Below are 21,576 nucleotides of genomic sequence, written 5' to 3' on the forward strand. Positions count from 1 at the left end.
CGCATGGCTGAGAACCAGCTTGTATTGTGGCCACATGGAGGAGGTCATAGGATGACAAGCAAGGAATGCAGACATTCCTGATGTACAGCAGGTGTTTTATACTATGAGAGAGATGAAGAACTAAGCTAATTGAAATAGAACTCCTTTAGCTAAACCTGAGTTATGATTTTGCTTTAACAATACAAAATTCTCTTTTCAAATACAATTAAACATGTGCCTTCTAAATGGATCAATATACATAAAGCTCAGTATTTCAATATGGAAGGAGCCAACACTTAGCAGTTTATAATAATGAAATTTCATTGATTTAATGTAGTAGAAGTGCTTTTACTGATCTATGAAAAATGCAGGTGAAAATGTGCGGAGCATTTTTCTAATTAATGGACTTTGGAAATCTAAGAATAGTGTTCCAAAAACACTTGCAGTTTAACTCTAAGCAAACGTTGATACTCCAGGCAGTATATCAGTAGGACTTTGGACACCAAAATTGTGGTGTTGCTATTTTCGACATCACCACCTGGTATATAATGGAAATCCCTCTGTTACTAGTGACAAAGTCTTGATTCTTGCCAGCTCTGACTTTACCTTCCAACAGAGGGAACCGGCAACACAGGGGAGAATACAATAGAAGCAACACTTTCAAAAATTATATTCCAAATATAGACCAGATTTCCTTGCCAAGTGGTCAGAATGGCAAAGCATCTTGAAACATTTGCCATCACTTAATAGGGTTGAATGTGTAGGGCATGCATCCCAGGGACGAGTTGGTTTCTCCCAGGCACCATGCCTCCAGCTTGGGTAGCTGCCATCAGGTTCACAGTGAGGCCTCACAGAACACAAACTGGGCAATTAAGCTTTCCCAATGTGGAAAACAGATGTGACTGAACACATAATCTACAATGTGTTCTGAATTTTTCTATAGAAAAGTAACTTTCCATAGAAGTGAAAACTGTATGTTTGTATTAAGCACAGACTACCTATGCTTACACAGTAGTTGTAAGGAATATCACTGAGAACCAGATTTAAAGAAACGCAACAATAAACAAAGGTTGATGGCATCCAGCAAATTTTAACTTCTACGGACGGCTATTTAACTGACTCTCAATTTTCATTTCCACGTTCAAGAAAATCTTAATGTTCACTTTTCTGAGATGCTTCCAGGGATTTGAAAGTTCTTCAGCCTTTCTATACTGTTCAACAACCAATATTATGTATGACCTGCTTCCTTCCAAAAGGAATTCAAGTGACCCGTAATGACATGAACAGGATAACAAAGGGGACTAAGTATTTGAGTAATTACTACCAATCAAATAAAACAATTTTAAGTGGACTCAAACTTTTCTTTACACCTCCAATCTTGATATTCCTAGTACGAATTTATTCATCATTACTAGGATCATGAACTCACAGCCAAGGCTGGAATGCAAGTTTTGTCCTTTTCATCATCCTTCCCTGACTCTTTCTTTTCAAGTTGGATCATCCACTTCGGCCTTTTTAAAACACAACTTTGATCAAGCCATTCCCTTAATTAAGAATTTTAATAGCTTTTTATCTTTTAAAGAATAAAGTCCAAAATCTTTAGCATAGCATATAAAACACATAGCAGTCTAGCCACAGTCCCTCTATTCTTCTTTACCGTTTACTAAATCTTGCAGAGCACTGGTTGCCCCAACAATACTGAATTAAACTATTAAAACAAATACTTCTCGGTGTCCAAATTCTCCCTTCTGCCTTAAAACTTCCTTTCCTCTTTCTCTAGCAAAGTTTCACTGACCCTTCAAGATCAAGGCTAAATGTCTCCTCTCTACGGGAGTCTGCCATGACTTATATGAGTATCATCATGAGTTGCTCCTTCACCTGTCTTTTGTTTAAGTTTGTATACATGTACCTCAAAATCTTAAACCTTGGTAATGTTTCCTTGTCTCGTACCAGACTATAATTTCTTGGAAGATAGTAGGAGTACATTACTCATCATAGAAACCTAAATTTTAGAATACTGCCTGGTACCATTGGCACTGATCAAAGTTTGCTGGATGAATGACTTTAGGGTGAGAAATTATCAGCATCTCTATCACTTTTTGACCCCTTACTAAGTGCCAGTGAGTGAGTTAAGTACTTCATATGTGTTATCACTACATCCTCATGTAACTTTTCAAGTGAAGGACTACTATTATTTCCTTTCTACAGGTGGGAAAGCTGAAGCTCAATAGTTAAAATAATTTGCCTAAGTCCATGCAGCTAGTGAGGAAAGGAACTGGAGTTCCAAATGCTGGCCTGTTTGATTCCAACCCTGTGCACTGAACCACTACACTATTTGCTTTCATCTCTGACAGCTCTGTTGAAGGAACAGAGAAACCATGGATAACACAGTTCTATTTGCTACACATAATATGGCATAGAATCTTCCGCCCTAAATTATTGCCCCAGGGCCTCAGAAGTAAATATTGACCTTTTTTTTAAAATTAGGTGATAGCCCTCAGCTCCCCTCAAGCATATGAACAACTTTGGCCTTTGGTTAAAAACCACAAGAGTAGAAATGTCTTTCTTATTGGTAAGGCCATATTTGTCATATTGTGATACAAGTAACTTCCAGGTCACAGAAAATATACTTCAGTGCAACTTGTGCTTCTGTTAGATCCTCATCAGGCATTGTCAAAAATCAATACCCAAGGTATTAAAGGACATGCTTCTAACAGGTCTGTTGGTGTCGGGTCTTCCTGGGAACCACATTTTTGCAAGTGTAGCTGGCAAACATCAATATACTGTGGACCAGATCTGACATAGACCTTTTGATCCCACTGTCAATGCCTGGAACCCAAATGAATTTGATTCCATGACTGCTCTTGATAATACACTCACGGAGGGAAAAGGGAGCAAAAATCATATGCAGACTGATTCTGTGAGCAAATGCCTTCTGGTTCTTTTTCTGAGTACTTCCCAAGTCAGAGTGGAAACAAAGTTATTCCTGAGATAGTGCCTTGTTAGTAAGGGAGCAAGACAGATACCTGCCCAATGCAGGCTGCCATTGTCATGATGAGAAACCTGACGTGTCTTATAATGCTAGTCTCCTGAAAAAAAAAATGTGATTTAAGGGATCCTATGTGGTCTGCATATCATTTCAGTTATGAGATGTCAAAATGGATAAACTTTCTATTCATAAATCCCTTTGTCACAAATGAAGAAAATGAAAGTGTATTACTGTCTAGGTTGCAAACCACAGGTGTTGAGTGCAGTGATTTCAGGAGGTTAGATATCAGGTTAGAAATCAGGTTAGCTTCAAGCCATTTTTGTAAGTTTTTGCCATGAATAAGGAATCCTTTCTCTGGATTATCTATACAAAATCATGGGGATTGAGTCATGCTGTTGAATGGGAAAGGCAATATGAACCTTTGCCTAGTGTGGCCACAGCATGTAAGAGTTAGTGACTTTCGCAGATTATACTGAGTAAACTGGCATTTGCTACACTCTATTATGTGATTTCCTAAATCCAGATTAATCTCTGGCCTTCCGACATGGGCTGCAGTCAACTGTTTCCATGCAAAATGTTCCCAGATGTGCTGCAGGTAGTGTGGTCCAAAAAAAAAAAAAAAAAAATGACTAATCCTTTCCATAATAATATGATTGGCATCCTTTATGGGCAGATAACTCATGTGATGTGAACAGCTTGAATTCCTCGGGCAGTTTCTCAACTCTACACCACCTCCAGTTGCAGTTTAAAATACAAGCCAATCCGGGATTTTGTACTTAACAGTGCAACTCTATCCTTTGGAATAGAGGGGTCACTGAGGTCTCTTACCATCACAACTTTTAGAACCTGCTTTATGTAATAACATGTGTTATGAGGCAGCAGATGGTTCAAAGTGCAGCACTCACTGTTTCTCTTCCAGGCTTATATATAATCATGTAATTAAAAGAATGAAACAAAGCTTTCAGCATTGCACATGTGATAAAACAATTAAAGTTATAGACTTATTCTTAGAAAACAGACCCAAAGAGATAAGTGAATAGCAAAGGATACAAAGGCAAACCCATGGAGTCTATTATTGAGTCTCCTAACTCCCAAGACAGCCGTAAGGAGTTATTTTTCAAATGTATATACTTCAGTGCCGTAGACCGCACTTCTCTGGGAAAGTAAGCATTTGATACCTCTCACCATCTGGAACTCTTAGGTAAGTATAGATCCACATAAAAATCAGTCATTGTCATTCCCTTTAATATATTAGCACAGCCTCAGAAGCCAATGACAATGAAAGTACTGAAAAGCATCCTTGTGAATGGACAATCATTTGAGTAGGTAATCTGTTTCTACCAGATTCTAAATCTGTACACCCCTTTTTGTCTTTTGTTGAAAAAAAAATATCTGGCATTGTGCCATCACAGAAGGCAGAAAGCTTGTGTTTCAAATGGGTACATCATGGATATCCTAAGTGGGAAAGGTGACCACAGGACTGATGTGCAGGCTCACACGGGCCTGAAGTTTCCTATTCATATTCCCTTTTCACAACCTCAAAGAACAGACTACCTGAGCTCTTTCCCATAGTTCATATTTTTCATTCTCATAACCAGAACATCATTGAAATGAAGCATGACACCTGGAATCCTAAAAAGAAGAGTCCCTCTGACTAGCTAAAAAAATGTTACGAGAAGTAAAACTTCCAAATAAATTTGTCTTTAACTCAAAATTCCCAACATAAGGATGGTTTCAGTGCCTATAGTAGCATCCATCCACAATCAGCTGGTTATTGGAAAAGTAAAGTTTTAAACATCTCAAGAAAGAATAAGTAAGCAACTATAAGGACAGCTCTGGGGTTTGGCTGCTTATGTATCTTGTACAGGAAGCACTTGTCTCCAGAAAAACCTTACCTTACCAGCAGACCTTACTATCAGTTCATTTGTTGAAGCCTGCCTTAGATATACATTTATAGGACTCCTACTTTTGGTGTATGATGTTCAAGAATTAAGGTTTCATGGATAAGGCTCTTAGTTTGCTTCTCTTAGAGTGAAAAGACAGTTACCTAGCCCAAAAGGAATTGGTTCAGTGGCCCAATGCAGTTGATATCATATTGACTTCCTTTTGTATACTCCTAGTTAGTGACACAGAGATAATTTGAAGAAATCAGTTTTTATAGTATGAAATCCTTTGCTTCAGATTCCTAAATGTCTAAGCCAATTCCATGTCTAATGTGTCATCTCATTTTAGTGGAATGAACATAATTAGTGAAAGATCCACATTGCAGAGCAAATTATTTATCAATAGTGTTTGAGAGTATCTTTACATTGCCTGCTGGTAGCCAGCTATTTTTTTCCCACAGAAATCTATGCTTGTAATAGAAAAGATTACATAGGAGAGCAGCAAACTACTGACTCATTCATCAGTTCATTCATTTAACAAACATCATGGAGCACTTCTATACTGTGCAAGACACCGAGGAAACAAATTAACAATACACATCCCCTGTCCTTAAGAGTTCTCATTCCAGTAGAGGAATTAGCAATTAGAAATCACTATTATACTTTGATTTGTGCCATGAGGAAAATACATAATGGAGGACAAGAGTCTCAAATAATAGGGCACCAACTCAGCTTGAGGTGAGGCATAAAGAAAGGTTTCCCAGAGAAGGGGCCCTTGAATGGATTCGCTGAGCAGACAAGTGGTAAAGGTCGTTTTAAGCAGAATGAACATTATGTGAAAAAGAATGTAAATTTGAGAACATCATCTGCAGTAAACTTTATGCATAGACCCAGAACATAACACATTGAGGAAACTACATGGAACCAAGCTTCTCCGGAAGGGACAAGAATGGGAAAACAGTGTCAGATGTTCAACAACATGTAACAATAGTTTTTTTGGACAATGACTGCAAGTGATGCCCATCCTAAATAACTCCAGCTGGCAACTACAAAAATGAGAATAATACAAGAAATCTTAATTTTAGACCATATCATCTGCAACGTGCATGATAGTATGTGGCCAGGACCAGCATCCCAGGATCCTAAATGTTTCTCCTTTAGCCAACAGGATCAATAATATATTTATCACTTAACAGGTTACAGTGAAAACCTGGCAATGGCTAGTCCTACATAAATTCAAACCAGCCAGAAAATGAATACTCCAAGGTGTGCAAACACTGAATATCAAACTCTAATACACACCACATAGGGGAAAGGGTTCCGTTAAATCTGTGTGCAGCCTCTCCAGCCCCTGGAAATAACAGGCTTTGCCATAAGGTCATTGTATTTCTCACATAAATCATGAAGCCAAACATGATCATGATATTTATAGCTTGAAGCTTTCAACCTCACAGTTAAAATTTCCCAGTGGATTCTCAGACAACTGCTGTTATCTCTGAAGATGGTCAATCAGAAAGCAAATGCTCACAGAGCCACAGGAAAATACAGACTAAAAAATGAAGAAAAAAAATATATATATATACTTTTGATAACAAGGACTGATTACTCATGGCCCTCAAATCAAGGAGTTTATGCAGTCAGAAATTTAAAAAAAAGACAAATATGTTATAACTTGAAATATATCACTGCCATAGTGTAGTGAGAAGAATCACATATGACAGAGGTGCAGGGCTTGGATTGAGAACGGACTGAGTCTGGGAAGGTGATGGTAGTGCCAAATCCTATCACCTTTGGGCTCTTTAGCAAGATCTGGAGAAACTCTGCTTCTCAGTTTCTCAATCTGTACCACGGGCTAATGGTAGTATCTACTGCATAGATTGTTATGAGAGTTAAGGCAGATAAAACATCTACAACAACTAGAATGCTAGCTGGCACAAAAATATTAGGACTATTAAAAATATGAAAGATCTTTAAAAGGCTTCCAAATAGGGCAGTCCACAAACAGTAATTCAGAAAATAGGGACTATGGGATAGTTCATCCCTGTTCACTCTTGAGGAATTGTAAACTAGTATCTAAAGGGGGTAAACCCCTCAAAAATCCATCTTTGATTTTAGCTCCCCTTGGATTTCTGGTGCTGAACTGCAACTTTGCATTTGTAACCTCATTTTCCCCCAAGTTTTCTTCTTCTTTGTTCACTTTTGTCACTTTAACTTGAATCCAGAAATTTACATCTCTTTCTGTGTCATATCATCTTATTGCCAGAGAGAGTCTAGTCCTTTGGGAGAAATCAAGAAATTGGGCTCTCATCTTAGCTTTTCTGTTTATTGGCTGTATAAATTCTGGAAAGTCACTTCACCCTGTGAGCTTCAGCTTCCTCACCTATAAAACAAAAGGCTTAGATCATCTTCATGGTTCCTTCCAGTTCTAAAATGTAAAGATCTTGTAGCTTATTTACATTTTTTTCCCCAAAGTCTGATAAAAATTTAACCTGACTTGACCACCTCACACAGACTTTGTTTCAAACTATTATCTTAGAATATATTCAACTTTCTCATCCAGTTCCTATCACTTTCTCTTTTCCATAAGAGTCCAAGTAATGTCACTGATGCCTTATGGAAGTCACAGTCCTCCAGGGCTACACTTTTTCCCTAAATTGTTCAACTAATGCTGAGATGTTCTCTAGTGAAATCCATTCTTTATGAATTGGTGCTGTGTCTTTCTAAGCTCTTGCATGACCTCAAAAAAAAAAAAAAAAAAAAAAAAAACCACTCTAGAGAGTTACTGAAATATATCCTGCTTATTGATTTATTCACTCTTTATTTTTTCTGAATTTGCCCTTCCTCCTTCCTTTTTAACCCTCTGACAGTCCTCCCATTATTGATTTCTCAAAGATGACTGATGGTGATTCCACAGATTCATCTACTAATTCTTCCAGAACTCAGAACTGGAAGCAAACTCAAATAACATGATTATGGGTTTTTGTTTGGTCTTCTCTCCCACACTGATGTGAGATAACATTTTCATATAATTGTATTACCATCTCCAGGTTAGGACAAATTCTCACTGGAGAGATAGAGGATGACAGAGGGACAGAACAAGGTCTTTTCTTTCACATTCTGGAACCACCTTCCCCAGCCAATGATTCTCCCTTCTCACCAAGTCTTTTGCTAAAGCATAATTTAAACACAAAACAGAAAAAACAATCACTTGGTTCCATTTTCACATTTTGTGTTTTAGTCCCACTACTTCTCCTGGGTTAATTCCCATGTTTTATGCTATCCATGGGGATGCCCGAGGACCCAGCACACCTCTAGCACCCATCCCTTGTTACTAGTACCGTTACCAATCAAATGCCTCCATGCAGTCTAACCCAGTGGTTCTTTGAAGGTCTTGTCTTTTCTGTTTTTTTTTGCAATGATTGTATATGGTTGGAGTTATTTTTAAGTCTTTCTATTTCTCTTAACCTGTGTTCCTTTTTAGAGTCTCTGGCCATGAGAAGTGTACCTCTATTTTTAAACCATTTTTTGCTAAAGCACATGTAACTTGATTCTGGTTTTCCTTCCTCCACTCCTGCTAATAATATAACTGAATAACTTTCTCTCAAAATTTCACATTAAGTCCCCATCCTACAGTGGTTCTTCTTTTACTTTTAAAATGATGTCCAGTGTAGGAGTTCCCCTTATTCCTTCATGCTTTCTCAGAGAAACCATATGGCCAGTAAAGTAAGTCAGGAATGCCTCAGATGCCCAGTTTTGAGACAAATGAGATAGGAAACATCCAGCTGACAACTATCTGGATTTTCCCCAATCCTAGTTTCAAGTTTTATGTCAGTAAGAAAGCACCTACTAACAACAGACAACCCAAGTCTCAACATCACTTGTGTTCTTCTCTCCTATTCTCCCCACCTGGGTATCTTTCTGTGATTCACCCTTCGGATTCATAGTCATACACTATGAATAATTATAATAATTGTAATGATCACAGTTTTATTCTAGCCTACCACCCTCCCCAACGTGCTACACCTCATTGTGGCCCTTCCCAGTGCAGGGAATCTTTTCCGTATCCATTATTCTATGCATGGTTCCTTCTATTGTACAGCCTACCTTGTCTGAAAATTGTTTTCAGACTTTCTGGAGAGGTAGACACGAAGCCACAGGATCTTATCAGTCAACAGACAAGAACTCTTTTCTTAAGCAACTTCTCATTACTTGTACACCTCTGGGAGAAGAAAGTTTTGGCAGCTTAGAATCCTTTCACTTGGCTCCTAGCTGCCAGAAAATAATATCTCTGGGCATTTTTCAAGTCCTTTTATTTCCTGCCTCCCTGAGGGGTTAAGGTCATGAAGAATGTAACCTGAAGATGAGAATAAACTACAGCATTAAGAGAAGACACTTTCTCCAGTGCCACCCAGAAACACCATTACCAAGCCAAGCCTTTGTATGGGCGGGGCTCTCTCTTATTGTACATAAATCCAAAGGAAGCCAGATCATCAGTCTAGAAGTAATGACAGTACTTGCTTATTCCCACATCTATCAGGCTGAGTAAACAAGCGATACTCCTGTGTTCAGACGAAACAGTGTAGGCCGTTGTGTTCAGGGTCTGTGCTACTGATGAAAGAATAAATAAGTGGCATAAAAGCCTTCAGCTACCCAGCTACCCAGACACTCACCTCTGTGCCCCCAAATTCATCCATATCATAGGATATTAAAAAAAAAGAAGTTTTTACCAAATGCAAGAAAGATTTAGGTCTTAAATTTGCTTTGTTTTACATGGCAAGTGCCATATTTTCTACCTGTTCTATATGTAGTTAAGGAAGAGGTGACAGGATTTGAAAAGATACAGAAAACATTTTTAATAGCTCTGGGCTATCAAGTGTTGGTTTTAATAGCAGGACAGATCTTCAAGAACATGCTGTGCGACTGTGTATGAACTTGGCTGCTGGTTTCCTTTGCCAGATGAAATGATGATTAATCAGGACTCAGATGTCAGTTGTTTTATGTTACTCGTGCTCTTTGCTAACAGCTGCCTTTTTCAAGCTGTGCTTCCTACATGTCAAATGTAAACCTGAAACCACAATTTCCAGAAGGAAAATTTCAAAGTACTCATAGAGTATATCAGAATACTCAGTGTTGTTTCTGATTAAAGTACAATTAGAATATTACATAACTTAGCTGAAGTCAGTAAAGAGATAGAAGGGTTTGGAACACGCAAAGTATTCAGGAAAAAATAAAATAAACTTATTATTAGGTATATATACAATGTTTGTAAATATTTTAAGATAATATTTATGCAAATATTCAATGCATAAAATGCTCTTTGATATGCTAGTATCACTTTCGTTTTTTATTATGCAAAAAATAAAAACAGTTAAATATTACTGGTAGGTGAATTATAACAAATTTAAATTCTTTATTAAAGCTTTAAAATTTTGAAGTAGGTGGTTCTTTCTTGATAAGATCTTCAGTATTTCCTATTTGCTTTTTAATTAAAAATGCCATAAGAATCGCATTTTTATGCTTTCTTTTCATACAGCCCAAACAGAAACAACATTTTAAAAGGAAAAAGAAAGCAAAGAAAATGTTGGCCTATCTTTTTAGAAGTTGAGAAAAGCATATGCCTAAAATTTGGAGTGGACCAAAACGAATTTTTTTTTCTTACCCTAGATAATAAATGTCTAATTTGGACTGTCCAAGTGGCATAAGGTTCCCAAATTAAACTCTTTCAGAGATTGCCATTTTTAGCAAAAGAGGGGGAAGTGAGAATCAGACAACACCCAGGCTCTCTCTATACAACCACAGCCAAGTTTTCTAAAAACCAGTTTGGCCAATCCCCTGTAGTTCATCGCCTGGCTGGGGTATATAGCAAGACTCCAGAAACTTAAAACAACCACACAGAAGACACCTGAACAGGGCTCATCGTAGCCCGGGGACTAGCATAAAGTCTGGGAGACAGGGAGGACTGCCCTTCTCATTTCTCTCCTAATGCCCTTTCCCAAAGCATAAACTACCTGCTTGAAAACCGCTCCCTGATAACCAAAACACAGTATCCAGGGAAGTATCTGTTGATGTGCTAAGAAAACTTCAGTGATCTAGAGGTGAAAAGGAAGCTGGGTCAATAGTCTGGTATTACTCATTTTTCATGTCCATTTACCTCCAGGTTTCTAAAACAAGTTCTTCTCCCTTCCTCCCCTCCCCCACCCCTCACCCACTCAGGTGGCAAACCTGCTGAGGCTCTTCCAGATCCCTCAGATAAGCTACGCGTCTACCAGCGCCAAACTCAGTGACAAGTCACGCTATGATTACTTTGCCAGGACCGTGCCCCCCGACTTCTACCAGGCCAAAGCCATGGCCGAGATCTTGCGTTTCTTCAACTGGACCTATGTGTCCACAGTAGCCTCGGAGGGCGACTATGGGGAGACAGGGATCGAGGCCTTCGAGCAGGAAGCCCGCCAGCGCAACATCTGCATCGCCACAGCGGAGAAGGTGGGTCGCTCCAACATCCGCAAGTCCTACGACAGTGTGATCCGCGAGCTGCTGCAGAAGCCCAACGCACGTGTCGTCGTGCTCTTCATGCGAAGCGATGACTCGCGTGAACTCATCGCCGCCGCCAGCCGCGCCAATGCCTCATTCACCTGGGTGGCCAGCGACGGCTGGGGAGCACAGGAGAGCATCGTCAAGGGCAGCGAGCACGTGGCCTACGGCGCCATCACGCTGGAGCTGGCCTCGCACCCGGTCCGCCAGTTCGACCGCTACTTCCAGAGCCTCAACCCCTACAACAACCACCGGAACCCCTGGTTCCGAGACTTCTGGGAGCAGAAGTTCCAGTGCAGCCTCCAGAACAAGCGGAACCACCGGCGCATGTGCGACAAGCACCTGGCCATCGACAACAGCAACTACGAGCAAGAATCCAAGATCATGTTTGTGGTGAACGCTGTGTACGCCATGGCTCACGCCTTACACAAAATGCAGCGCACCCTCTGTCCCAACACCACCAAGCTTTGCGACGCTATGAAGATTCTGGACGGGAAGAAGTTGTACAAGGACTATTTGCTGAAAATCAACTTCACAGGTAAGTGAGGAGCCTTTACTCATCTTCTGTGGGGTAAACAGGTGGAATCAAATAGGAATCAAATACCTCTGTCCCTGACCCAGAAATCTTTGTTTCAGGGCCACAAAAAGGGTTCAGACTGTTACGTATTTCAAGATGCAATATGATGGCCATGATGTTCTTACTTATTTTTGAGTGAATATCTTCGTTGATACACTACATGAAATTGAAAGGCTCCCTAGGCTAAGCTGATCTGTGGTAGCTGCCTGTATGTGGGCCACACTACATTTGCTCTCTTTCTTGTTAGCTATGGGGTATGACACATGTGATATGGGCATTTAATCTTCTTTAGCAGAATTGGCAACTCTCTAAGGAAGATGAACTTCCAAGCCTCCTTGTGGGTGATTTGAGCAAAAGAATCTCATAACTTTCACAGTGGGTGAGAGAAAAAAGTCACTGTTTTCCCAGAGCTTAATTAGGGGCAAAGAAGGGAAAAATACTCAGACCATGGTGATTTCCAGGCATTTTAGTTAATTTTATACAGAAACATTTCCATGTCGACATTAAGAATTGTAGATTTTCTCAAATGATGTGATGAAATGAAACTTTTTCTGGGAGCCTGAGTATAAACAAATTGAAGGCTGATGGAAGTCATTCCAAGAGAGTAGTGAATAGGCAAAGGTGTATTTGAAGTGGCTTTTGTTTCCTCTTCATTTGAGTCTAAATATGGTAAAGTATTTCTGAATATAGCATTGCATTTCAGTGCATTAGTAGCATAAAAAGCACAAAATTTTTAGGTTTGCATTCTCTAAGAAGGCACATGTGATACATTAAAGTGCTGGTTCTGAGGACTTTAGCTTTACCCCCAAATCATTAATGGTAAGTAATATTATAGAGCACAAAAAAACTTGATGCCAGAAAATATTACAATGATAAAATGCTTTCATTTGCCTAAATTGCTAATAATCATCTCCCATGCCATTAGGGCATCATTCAAATCTACATAGTCTGTTTCAATTGGTTTCTCCCCCAAGACATGAAAGTTTGCATGCTCAAATCATACTGTTATTGGAGTAAGCGGCAGTTCTCACATCTCCTCTATAGGATCACTTGGCAGTCATATGACCTAAAAAATCACTGGTAGGACTTATGCCCATTGGTTCCTACTCCAAAATTCTAATTCCTAAACCAGCCTTGAAAATAAGAACAAATTTATCTGCCTGCATTTTGCATATCTTCTCATTCTACCAAGAGGGAGCCAAAAGTAGTAGAAATCAGTTATGTCAGTATTTTCTCCTATTCCTCTACTAGAGATGTCTCTTACCATTGGAATGACTGTTTATAAGTGGCAAAGATTAAACTCTTTCTATGCCCTGTATTCCCACAAGTGCATTCCATATAGAAATAACAAATATATATTTTATATATAATATTAAATCACCATTTATCTCAAAATCCCAGATCAGTTTCCACTGACATATCCAAAAAATAAGAATGGACCACAGAATCAGTAAAAAATAGTATCTTTGCTCTAAATATAAATGAATTTCACAGGTATCTGTAAATACCATCTACAATGCACTTAAGTCTTACAGATAAGTAAGATAAGCAGCCTCCATACCCACTTCTCACTACCCCCGGGTTTATTATTGATCTTTATTCACTACATGTATTCATTAACCTTATTATTCTAGTCCATCCCTCACTCCTCAGTATGCAAATATACAAATCTATCTGCTCATCAGCGCTACTATAGAGGGAGTTCTTAGATTTCAGTGAGCCCTTGCAAGGTATTTTATATAACCAAATATTTTCCTTCATTTCCCAGACTGAGTCTTAAATGGCAAAGAAAAGTGAAGAAATAAGGCCATTATTTGGATAAATGAAACAAAAGTATCTTCTTTTTGTCTGTCTTGTTCAATTACTGGCTTTGATTCTACAATTTGGTTCAGCTTTGTAAACTTGACCACAAAGTGCTATTTTAGCCTTCTCAATTTGTTCAACATTACCAATAATTCTCCACCTCTGAAGACAGAAGAAGGGTGAAAACCAGGTGGAAACTACAGAGAAGACAGGGAACTTCGACCAGCCCCCACTGCCACAATGCTTAGTAATGTGGGAATTGGACCAGAAAGTACCTTACTATGAGAGGACACTGAGATGCTAAAGGAGCTAAATATGTATATTTTAAAAATAAGGTTAACCTAGTTATCTCTTGAAAAGTAGGTTTTGTTTTACATTTTTTTCTGAAATAGTATCTCTGTTTTTCTAATTTGAATATTGACCCAATGGACTAAGTACAATAGTAAACAACAAACAATCTTTGCTCAACTGGGTTGAAAAAGTCCTCTTCCAGCCATCTGCTTGTGCTTAGCGCATTTACTCCAAGATTGTTCTGACAAGGGATAGTTGCAGCCAGCCTCCTAAGGGCTCTACTCATTACAGGATGGAAAAGCTAAGCCTCCTGAGAATTTTAACTACATAAATTAAAATACTCTTTGGTTCCTCAGTATGTTCCTACTAGCTAGTTCCAGCACTGGCCAACATGAGTATCCTTGGAGTTAACCCAGTTTGATATTCCTTTTACAAAAAGAGATTTTTGCAGAACTATAGTTTGTAAAACATTCTTCAGAAGAGTGAGCTCTCCTGTCATAGGATCTAACCACTATCTACCGCTTGCTATGCACCCTACATTCACCCTTCCTTCCATAAAGACTATTTGCAGTTCCCCAAGCACATCATACCTTTACTTTTGTCCTTGTATCTACTGTACATGAGATGTACATGTAATGTGTACATGTGTTTCCTCCACCTAGAACCTCTCACCCTGTCCCCATCTACCCTATCTAGTACCTTCACTCACTCGTTCTCCATTGCTACCACCCTGGTCCTAGCCACCAAGCCATCTCTAGGCTACAGTTCTACAACAGCCTCCTAACTGATTCACTCTGGCCCCTCTCCATCCCAGCCTCCACAATCCATTCTCTCCACAGCAGCCAGGATGCCCTTTTAAAATTTCAAAAGAAATGAAATCTTGCCATTTGCGACGACGTGGATGGAACTAGAGGCTATCATGCTTAGTGAAGTAAGTCAATCAGAGAAAGACAACTATCATATGATCTCCCTGATATGAGGAAGTGGAGATGCAACATGGGGGGTTAAGGGGGTAGGAGAAAAATAAATGAAACAAGATGGGATTGGGAGGGAGACAAACCATAAGTGACTTGTAGTCTCACAAAACAAACTGAGGGTTGCTGGGGGGAGGGGGTTTGGGAGAGGGGGGTGGGGTTATGGACATTGGGGAAGGTATGTGCTGGGGTGAGTGCTGTGAAGTGTGTAAACCTGGCGATTCACAGACCTGTACCCCTGGGAATAAAAATATATGTTTATAAAAAATAAAAATAAAAAATAAATTAAAAAAAAAAAAAACTTCAATCAGAGCAAGTCACCTCTCTACTCACAAACCCTTAAAAAGTTCCCCCATTTCACCCAAAACTAAAAGTCAAAAAATCTTTGCAATGCCCTACAGATGTCTTCCTGGATCCACCTCCTCCCTGTCCTTCTTGCTCTCCTGTCATGACCTTTCATTCCCCCTGTCTCCCTTCACTCCAGCCATCCTTGTTTCCAAAGTCAGGGTTCTTTCCACTGGCAGCTCTAGCCATCTGTAATGCCCAATCCCCAGATATCCCTGTGGCTAGTCAGTTCCCTTACTTCCTTCGGGCCTTTACTTTAATGTTAGCTTTTCTGAGACCCACCAGGCAATCCTTCCGCCCCTACCCCACCACAGGCATCCCTATTTCTCTCTAAGCTGCTCTACTTATTTTATACTCAGTGATTTTTTCCCTTTTCTCTTATACCACCTCATTTATTTTTATGTTTATTCTCCAAGGTTTGATCTTCATACTTGAATATAAACACCATGAAAACAGAAACCGTTACCAGTTTTTTCACTGACACAGCTCAAGCATAATGGGTGGTCAGTAAATATTTGTTGGTTATGAATATCACTTGACACCCAAACTCATATTTCCTTCTCGGTCTCCACTACTACATTGTGAGCTTTTTCAAGGCAGAGAACGTATGTTTCATCTCTGATCTCAAATATCCAACACAGCATCTGGTATAGAGTGGGTATTATATAAATGTTTACTGAAGGAATAAGGAATGAGAAAAACAATCAATAGATTTATAATATTCTTTTTATAAAAATTTAATGTATATACTGTGTTCACTAACAAGTGAATTTGAACAAAGAAAAGTATATGACTTCTAGAATGGCTTGCATTTACTTAAACACTGTCCATTGATTATGTCCTATCATTGTATTTGAGATCAATTTAAAACCTAACAGCAATAGCTCTGGCTCTATTATCCATCCCTGTTTTACAGATGAAGCCCCAAAACTCACAGTGATTTGTCCAAGGTCATCATCTGGTTAGTGGCAGGAGCAGAGACTGAAATCCAGTCACCTGGTCTGGGGCTGCTTTCACCAAGGACCCTGGGATGTTGAGGTCTTTGAGGCCAAATACCCAACATCATTTCTGACATATATTAGAACTTAATGGTATGTTGACTGAAGGAATGAAAGACAGTCAACCAGTTAAGTTTGAAATATGTTTCTTTCTGGGCTCTTTCTTATGATTCCTTTAATGCTCCTGGGCCACTTCTCCAATTAGTTGGAGCTGAGGTGGTTCATAAAACACCCACACTTTGGAAGCTAAGCCTTAGAATCTAAACCTTAGGATATTAAAAAAATTTTTTCAAAGCTCTTTTTTGTTGTTAGTAAAGTGATTTCCATCTGAAAGGGCCATATCATCCTGAATTCTGAAAGAAATATTTAAATGCAAATTGTTTGTTGACATTTGACTCTTCATAATGACTTTGAATGAATTCCATGTGCTAGTCATGTAAAAGGAAAGCTTAAACTACCAAGTGAGTTAGAAAGAGATGAAGTAGAGAGGGATATTAAACATCCACAGACATGCAATATCACTCTCTGCTGTGTGTTCACAGTACAGTGCAATCTCTCTTTTTATTCGGAGACCAACTCCAGAAAGTGGAGGAGAATAAAATCATAGAGTGACAAAAGGCCTTCCCCAAAGATGAACTCGCCCCTACCTCTCAATTGACAGAGGTGGAAATTCAGAATGTCAGTATTATTATCTTCACTTACTGAACCACATAAAAGTGAACTCAACTGTCAGAATGATGTGGAAACCGGAGTCACCCAATTCAAAAGAAAAAAGGAAGAGCTCCCACTTACTGAACATACTGCCAGGGGTGCTCCAAGACACATCCACTGTTGAGGAGGCATTCTCTTGGAAATAAGACTCATAGCATTCTTCTGTGTGATTCGCTGGGGTGGGTGGGCTAGAATGTTTAAGAAGGGAAAAACTGAGAACTTGGCACAATAGGAAATATATCCAAGATCACATAATGAAATAGGTCACGTGAAGGTCCTCATGTAGTCATTCATTCCACAGATGTGATTAGACTTCATGCTGGGACCTGGGGACACAGCAGTGAACAGGAGCAATGCAGTCCCTGCTTCCTGGAGCCACTCAAGTATAGAAGCAGGATGATCGGGGCCTGCAGTATTAGGGTCTTGCCCTAGTCTTTGTGTTCTGTTTTAAGTTTTCATTTTGAATTAGAAAATTATTATGTATCTTAAGTTAAGCCCAGAAGCAATTTCCAGCTCACTGAACAAATCTCGCAGGGTTTGTTTGACTTGCAAGTGAAGGGGACAACTCTTATGCTGGACTTGTGGTCCTAATAGGACTGATAATAGGACACACAACAATGACAGTTTTTGTTGTTCTTGCTCATTTGGTTGGTTGCTTGTTTTTTTCTTTTTTCTTTTTTTGGGGGGAGGTGGAGGGTGTTGAGATGAGGTACACTCATCTCTTGGTGTCAGCAAGGAGGCAGACTGCTGAGATCAGAGACCTGGAGCCTGGGGGGATGGTGCAGCCTTGTTCTTATGTTTACAATTCTCCACACCTAGAAGAGGACCAGAGGCAGAAAATGAGTAGTCCAGCCTCTCTGTCCCACTCACCTCTGCATCTGACTCATCCAGTAGGTCCAAGGATCACTCCTGGTTGAGACTATAATCACAGAACACAGGCCAGGAAGGGCAGATTTTCTGGAACACTGCACTCCAAGGAATATGTTTGAGCTGGCCCCAAACCAGCAAGGCTCTCCTCTTGAAAAGTACAGGGCCATCCAAGGCACAGTGAGGAAGCCAAAATGGTAATGGCCACATCTTTAGATGAATGGGCTTTGAAGTCCCTGAAAGAGCAAACTGCTCTTGATCTTGCTTCCTCTCCTGGAACATTTGTAGTTCCCACAAAAGCACAGAAACTTGTTCCAGCTCTGCTGATCAAAAGCATTTCCAAAATGTAAAGATAAATATCCTGTATTTCTTTCTTCCCTTTTCTTTCTGGTCAGCTTCCTGGGGTCACAGGAATAAGATTTAAACCCCCAAAGGACACCACTAATGTGGTTACTTATTTGTTTATGCACCATGCATCTGTGCTTTGGTGTCTTAGAAGCTTGAGAAATGATTCTCATTTTAAGGTCACACGGTGGAGAACAGGAGTCTCTAGAAGACCTCATTTTCCACTTGGCCCTGAGCTTTCTGCTGCTGCTGCTTATTGTTCTTATCATACAGCTGTTGTTATTATTATTATTTAATAATCCTTATGATTCATTTGAAGAGCCATCCTATCTACGAAGCAGAAAAAAGTAATCACCCCTCATGAAGTATGAAAGAAGTGAATTCTACCACCTTGCTAACCAGAAAAAAGTACAATAAATACGCTATCTTCTAGATGTTTCTGGGCTTTTTGGACACTGTGGTATATTTATAGGAATATCATTTACAAAGGCGTCTGGAGATTGAGGAAAATATTCTGAGCTTTTTCTAACACTATAGCTAACATGTAGTTTAAAAATAAGTTTAGCCTATGTTCCTGACCTTTGGGACACCTGGTGTTATCCCACAATAACCTAGTCTTTCAAGGTTTCTAATCTCAGTTGAATGGGAAACACGTGTTTTTCTACTTCATCTACCTTTGTGCTACTACTCATCTTCGAAAGAACACTAGAGAGCCAAAACAGATAGTTTCTGATAGATTCAGAAAAAAATTTCTGCTCATGATGGCAATCATATTCTTAAATAAAGACTTTTCTGTGCAGAGTTTAAAAGATTAAACTGTCATCAAATGAAGTAGGAGATTATGGGGGATCCTTCCCAGAGTTGGGTTTGGTAAACCTTCCTAGGAACCTAAGGGAACCTCCTAATACTGAGCAGTGAGCACAACTTCTAGAGATTAAGGATGTAAGGTTGCATCCTGAGGAGCAGGCACTGAGGAGGAAGGCTAAAGAACTCAATGCAAGGTCACCATTCTCACCTCCCTCTTATTTTAAATGTTCAATGAGTGTCCATACTGTTGTTAGTCACTCTATATGATATCTCCAGGAAAGATTACATAGTCATCCTTCACATTTTTTCTCCCAACCTCTAGCATTATACCTGGGGTAGTATAAGCATTCATTTGTATCTAGTTCATTCCAAAACTATCATGGTGAAAAGGATTTATCCCACTGTCTTGGATAAATTAGAATTTGAGAAGGTGGCTGAGTCCCCAGAAGTTACAGTACTCAGTAACATTTTGGAGTATTCAAAAACTTAATTCCATTAAAAAAATTATAAACAATTTCACTAGCACAGAGTTGACTACATATTACATTTCCAAAATAATATCTCCAATACAAAATTATGTTCATACACATACTAACCTGAACCAAAGATGATTAGATATCCTATGGCCATTAATATACTTCTTTTTTTAATTTTTTAAAATTTTATTCCAGCTCTACTGAGATAAAATCGACATGTAACTTTTTTTTGGATAATTTTTTTCCATTTTATTTTATTTCTTTTCCATGTTCCAGCATTCATTGTTTATGCACCACACCCAGTGCTCCATGCAATACGTGCCCTCCATAATACCCACCACCAGGTTCACCCAACCCTCCACTCCCCTCCCCTCCAAAACCCTCAGTTTATTTCTCAGAGTCCACAGTCTTTCATGGTTCATCTCCCACTCCAATTTCCCTCAACTCCCTTCTCCTCTCCATCTCCCAATGTCCTCCATGTTATTCCTTATGCTCCACAAGTAAGTGAAACCATATGACACTTGGCACTCTCTGTTTGATTTATTTCACTCAACATAGTCTCTTCCAGTCCCGTCCATGTTGATACAAAAGATGGGTATCATCCTGATGGAGGCATAATACTCCATTGTATTTGTGGACCATATCTTCTTCATCCATTTGTCCATTAAAGGGCATCTTGGTTTTTTCCACAGTTTGGCAACTGTGTCCACTGCCGCTATGAACATTGGGATACAGATGGCCCTTCTTTTCACTACCTCAGTATCTTTGGGGTATATACCCAGTAGTGCAATTGTAGGGTCATAGGGAAGCTCTATTTTTAATTTTTTAAGGAATCTCCACACTGTTTTCCAAAGTGGCTGCACCAACTTGCATTCCCACCAACAGTGTAAGAGCATTCCCCTTTCTCCACTTCCTCTCCTACACTTGCTGTTTACTGTCTTGTTAATTTTGGCCATTCTAACTGGTTTTGATTTGAATCTCCCTGATGGCTAGTGATGATGAACATTTTTTTCATGTTTCTGTTAGCCATTTGTATATCTGCTTTGGAGAAATGTCTGTTCATGTCTTCTGCCCATTTTTTGACATGATTTTCTGTTTTGTGTGTTTGGAGTTTAAGGAGTTCTTTTTTTTTTTTTTTTTAAAGATTTTATTTATTTATTTGACAGAGACCACAAGTAGGCAGGGAGGCAGGCAGAGAGAGAGGAGGAAGCAGGCTCCCTGCTGAGCAGAGAGCCCCATGCGGGGCTCGATCCCAGGACTCTGGGATCATGACCTGAGCCGAAGGCAGAGGCTTTAACCCACTAAGGTGCCCCTAAGGAGTTCTTTAAAGATCTTGCATATCAGCCCTTTGTCTGTACTGTCATTTGCGAATGTCTTCTCCCATTCTGTGGGTTGCCTCTTTGTTTTGTTGACTGCTACCTTTGCTGTGCAGAAGCTTTTGATCTTGATGAAGTCCCAAAATTTCATTTTCGCTTTTATTTTCTTTGCCTTGGAGACATATCTTGAAAGGAGTTGCTGTGGCTGATGTCAGAGAGATTACTGTCTATGTACTCCTCTAGGATTTTGACAGATTCCTGCCTCACACTGAGGTCTTTTATCCATTTCAAGTTTATCTTTGTATGGTGTAAGAGAATGGTCCAGTTTCATTCTTCTACATGTAGCTATCCAATTTTCCCAGCACCATTTATTGAAGAGACTGTTTTTTTTTTCCACTGTATATTTTTTCCTCTTTTGTCCAAGATTATTTGACCATAGAGTTGAGGGTCCATACCTGGGCTCTCTACTCTATTCCACTGGTCTATGTATCTATTTTTGTGCCAGTACCATGCTGTCTTGGTGATCACAGCTTTGTAGTAAAGCTTGAAATCAGGCAACGTGATGCCCCCCGGTTTTGTTTTTCTTTTTCAACATTTCCTTAGCAATTTGGGGTCTCTTCTGGTTCCATACAAATTTTAGGATTGTTTGTTCCAGCTCTTTGAAAATGCCAGTGGAATTTTGAT

General features: G+C 39.4%; 1 protein-coding gene across 1 annotated transcript in view; it reads left to right on the forward strand.

Annotated features, from left to right (window-relative positions):
• LOC111155316 (glutamate metabotropic receptor 3) overlaps positions 1 to 21,576 on the forward strand; it is a 97,111-nt gene that overhangs the window by 7,994 nt on the left and 67,541 nt on the right. Inside the window, exon 2 of the mRNA XM_022515460.1 lies at positions 11,065 to 11,920. Within this exon, the coding sequence (XP_022371168.1) occupies positions 11,065 to 11,920 (856 nt within the window). The remainder of the gene's footprint in view (positions 1 to 11,064; positions 11,921 to 21,576) is intronic.

This window comes from Enhydra lutris, unplaced genomic scaffold (genome assembly GCF_002288905.1).
Source record: "Enhydra lutris kenyoni isolate GAN:26980312 unplaced genomic scaffold, ASM228890v2 scaffoldscaffold40, whole genome shotgun sequence".
In the NCBI taxonomy this organism is placed as follows: domain Eukaryota; kingdom Metazoa; phylum Chordata; class Mammalia; order Carnivora; family Mustelidae; genus Enhydra; species Enhydra lutris.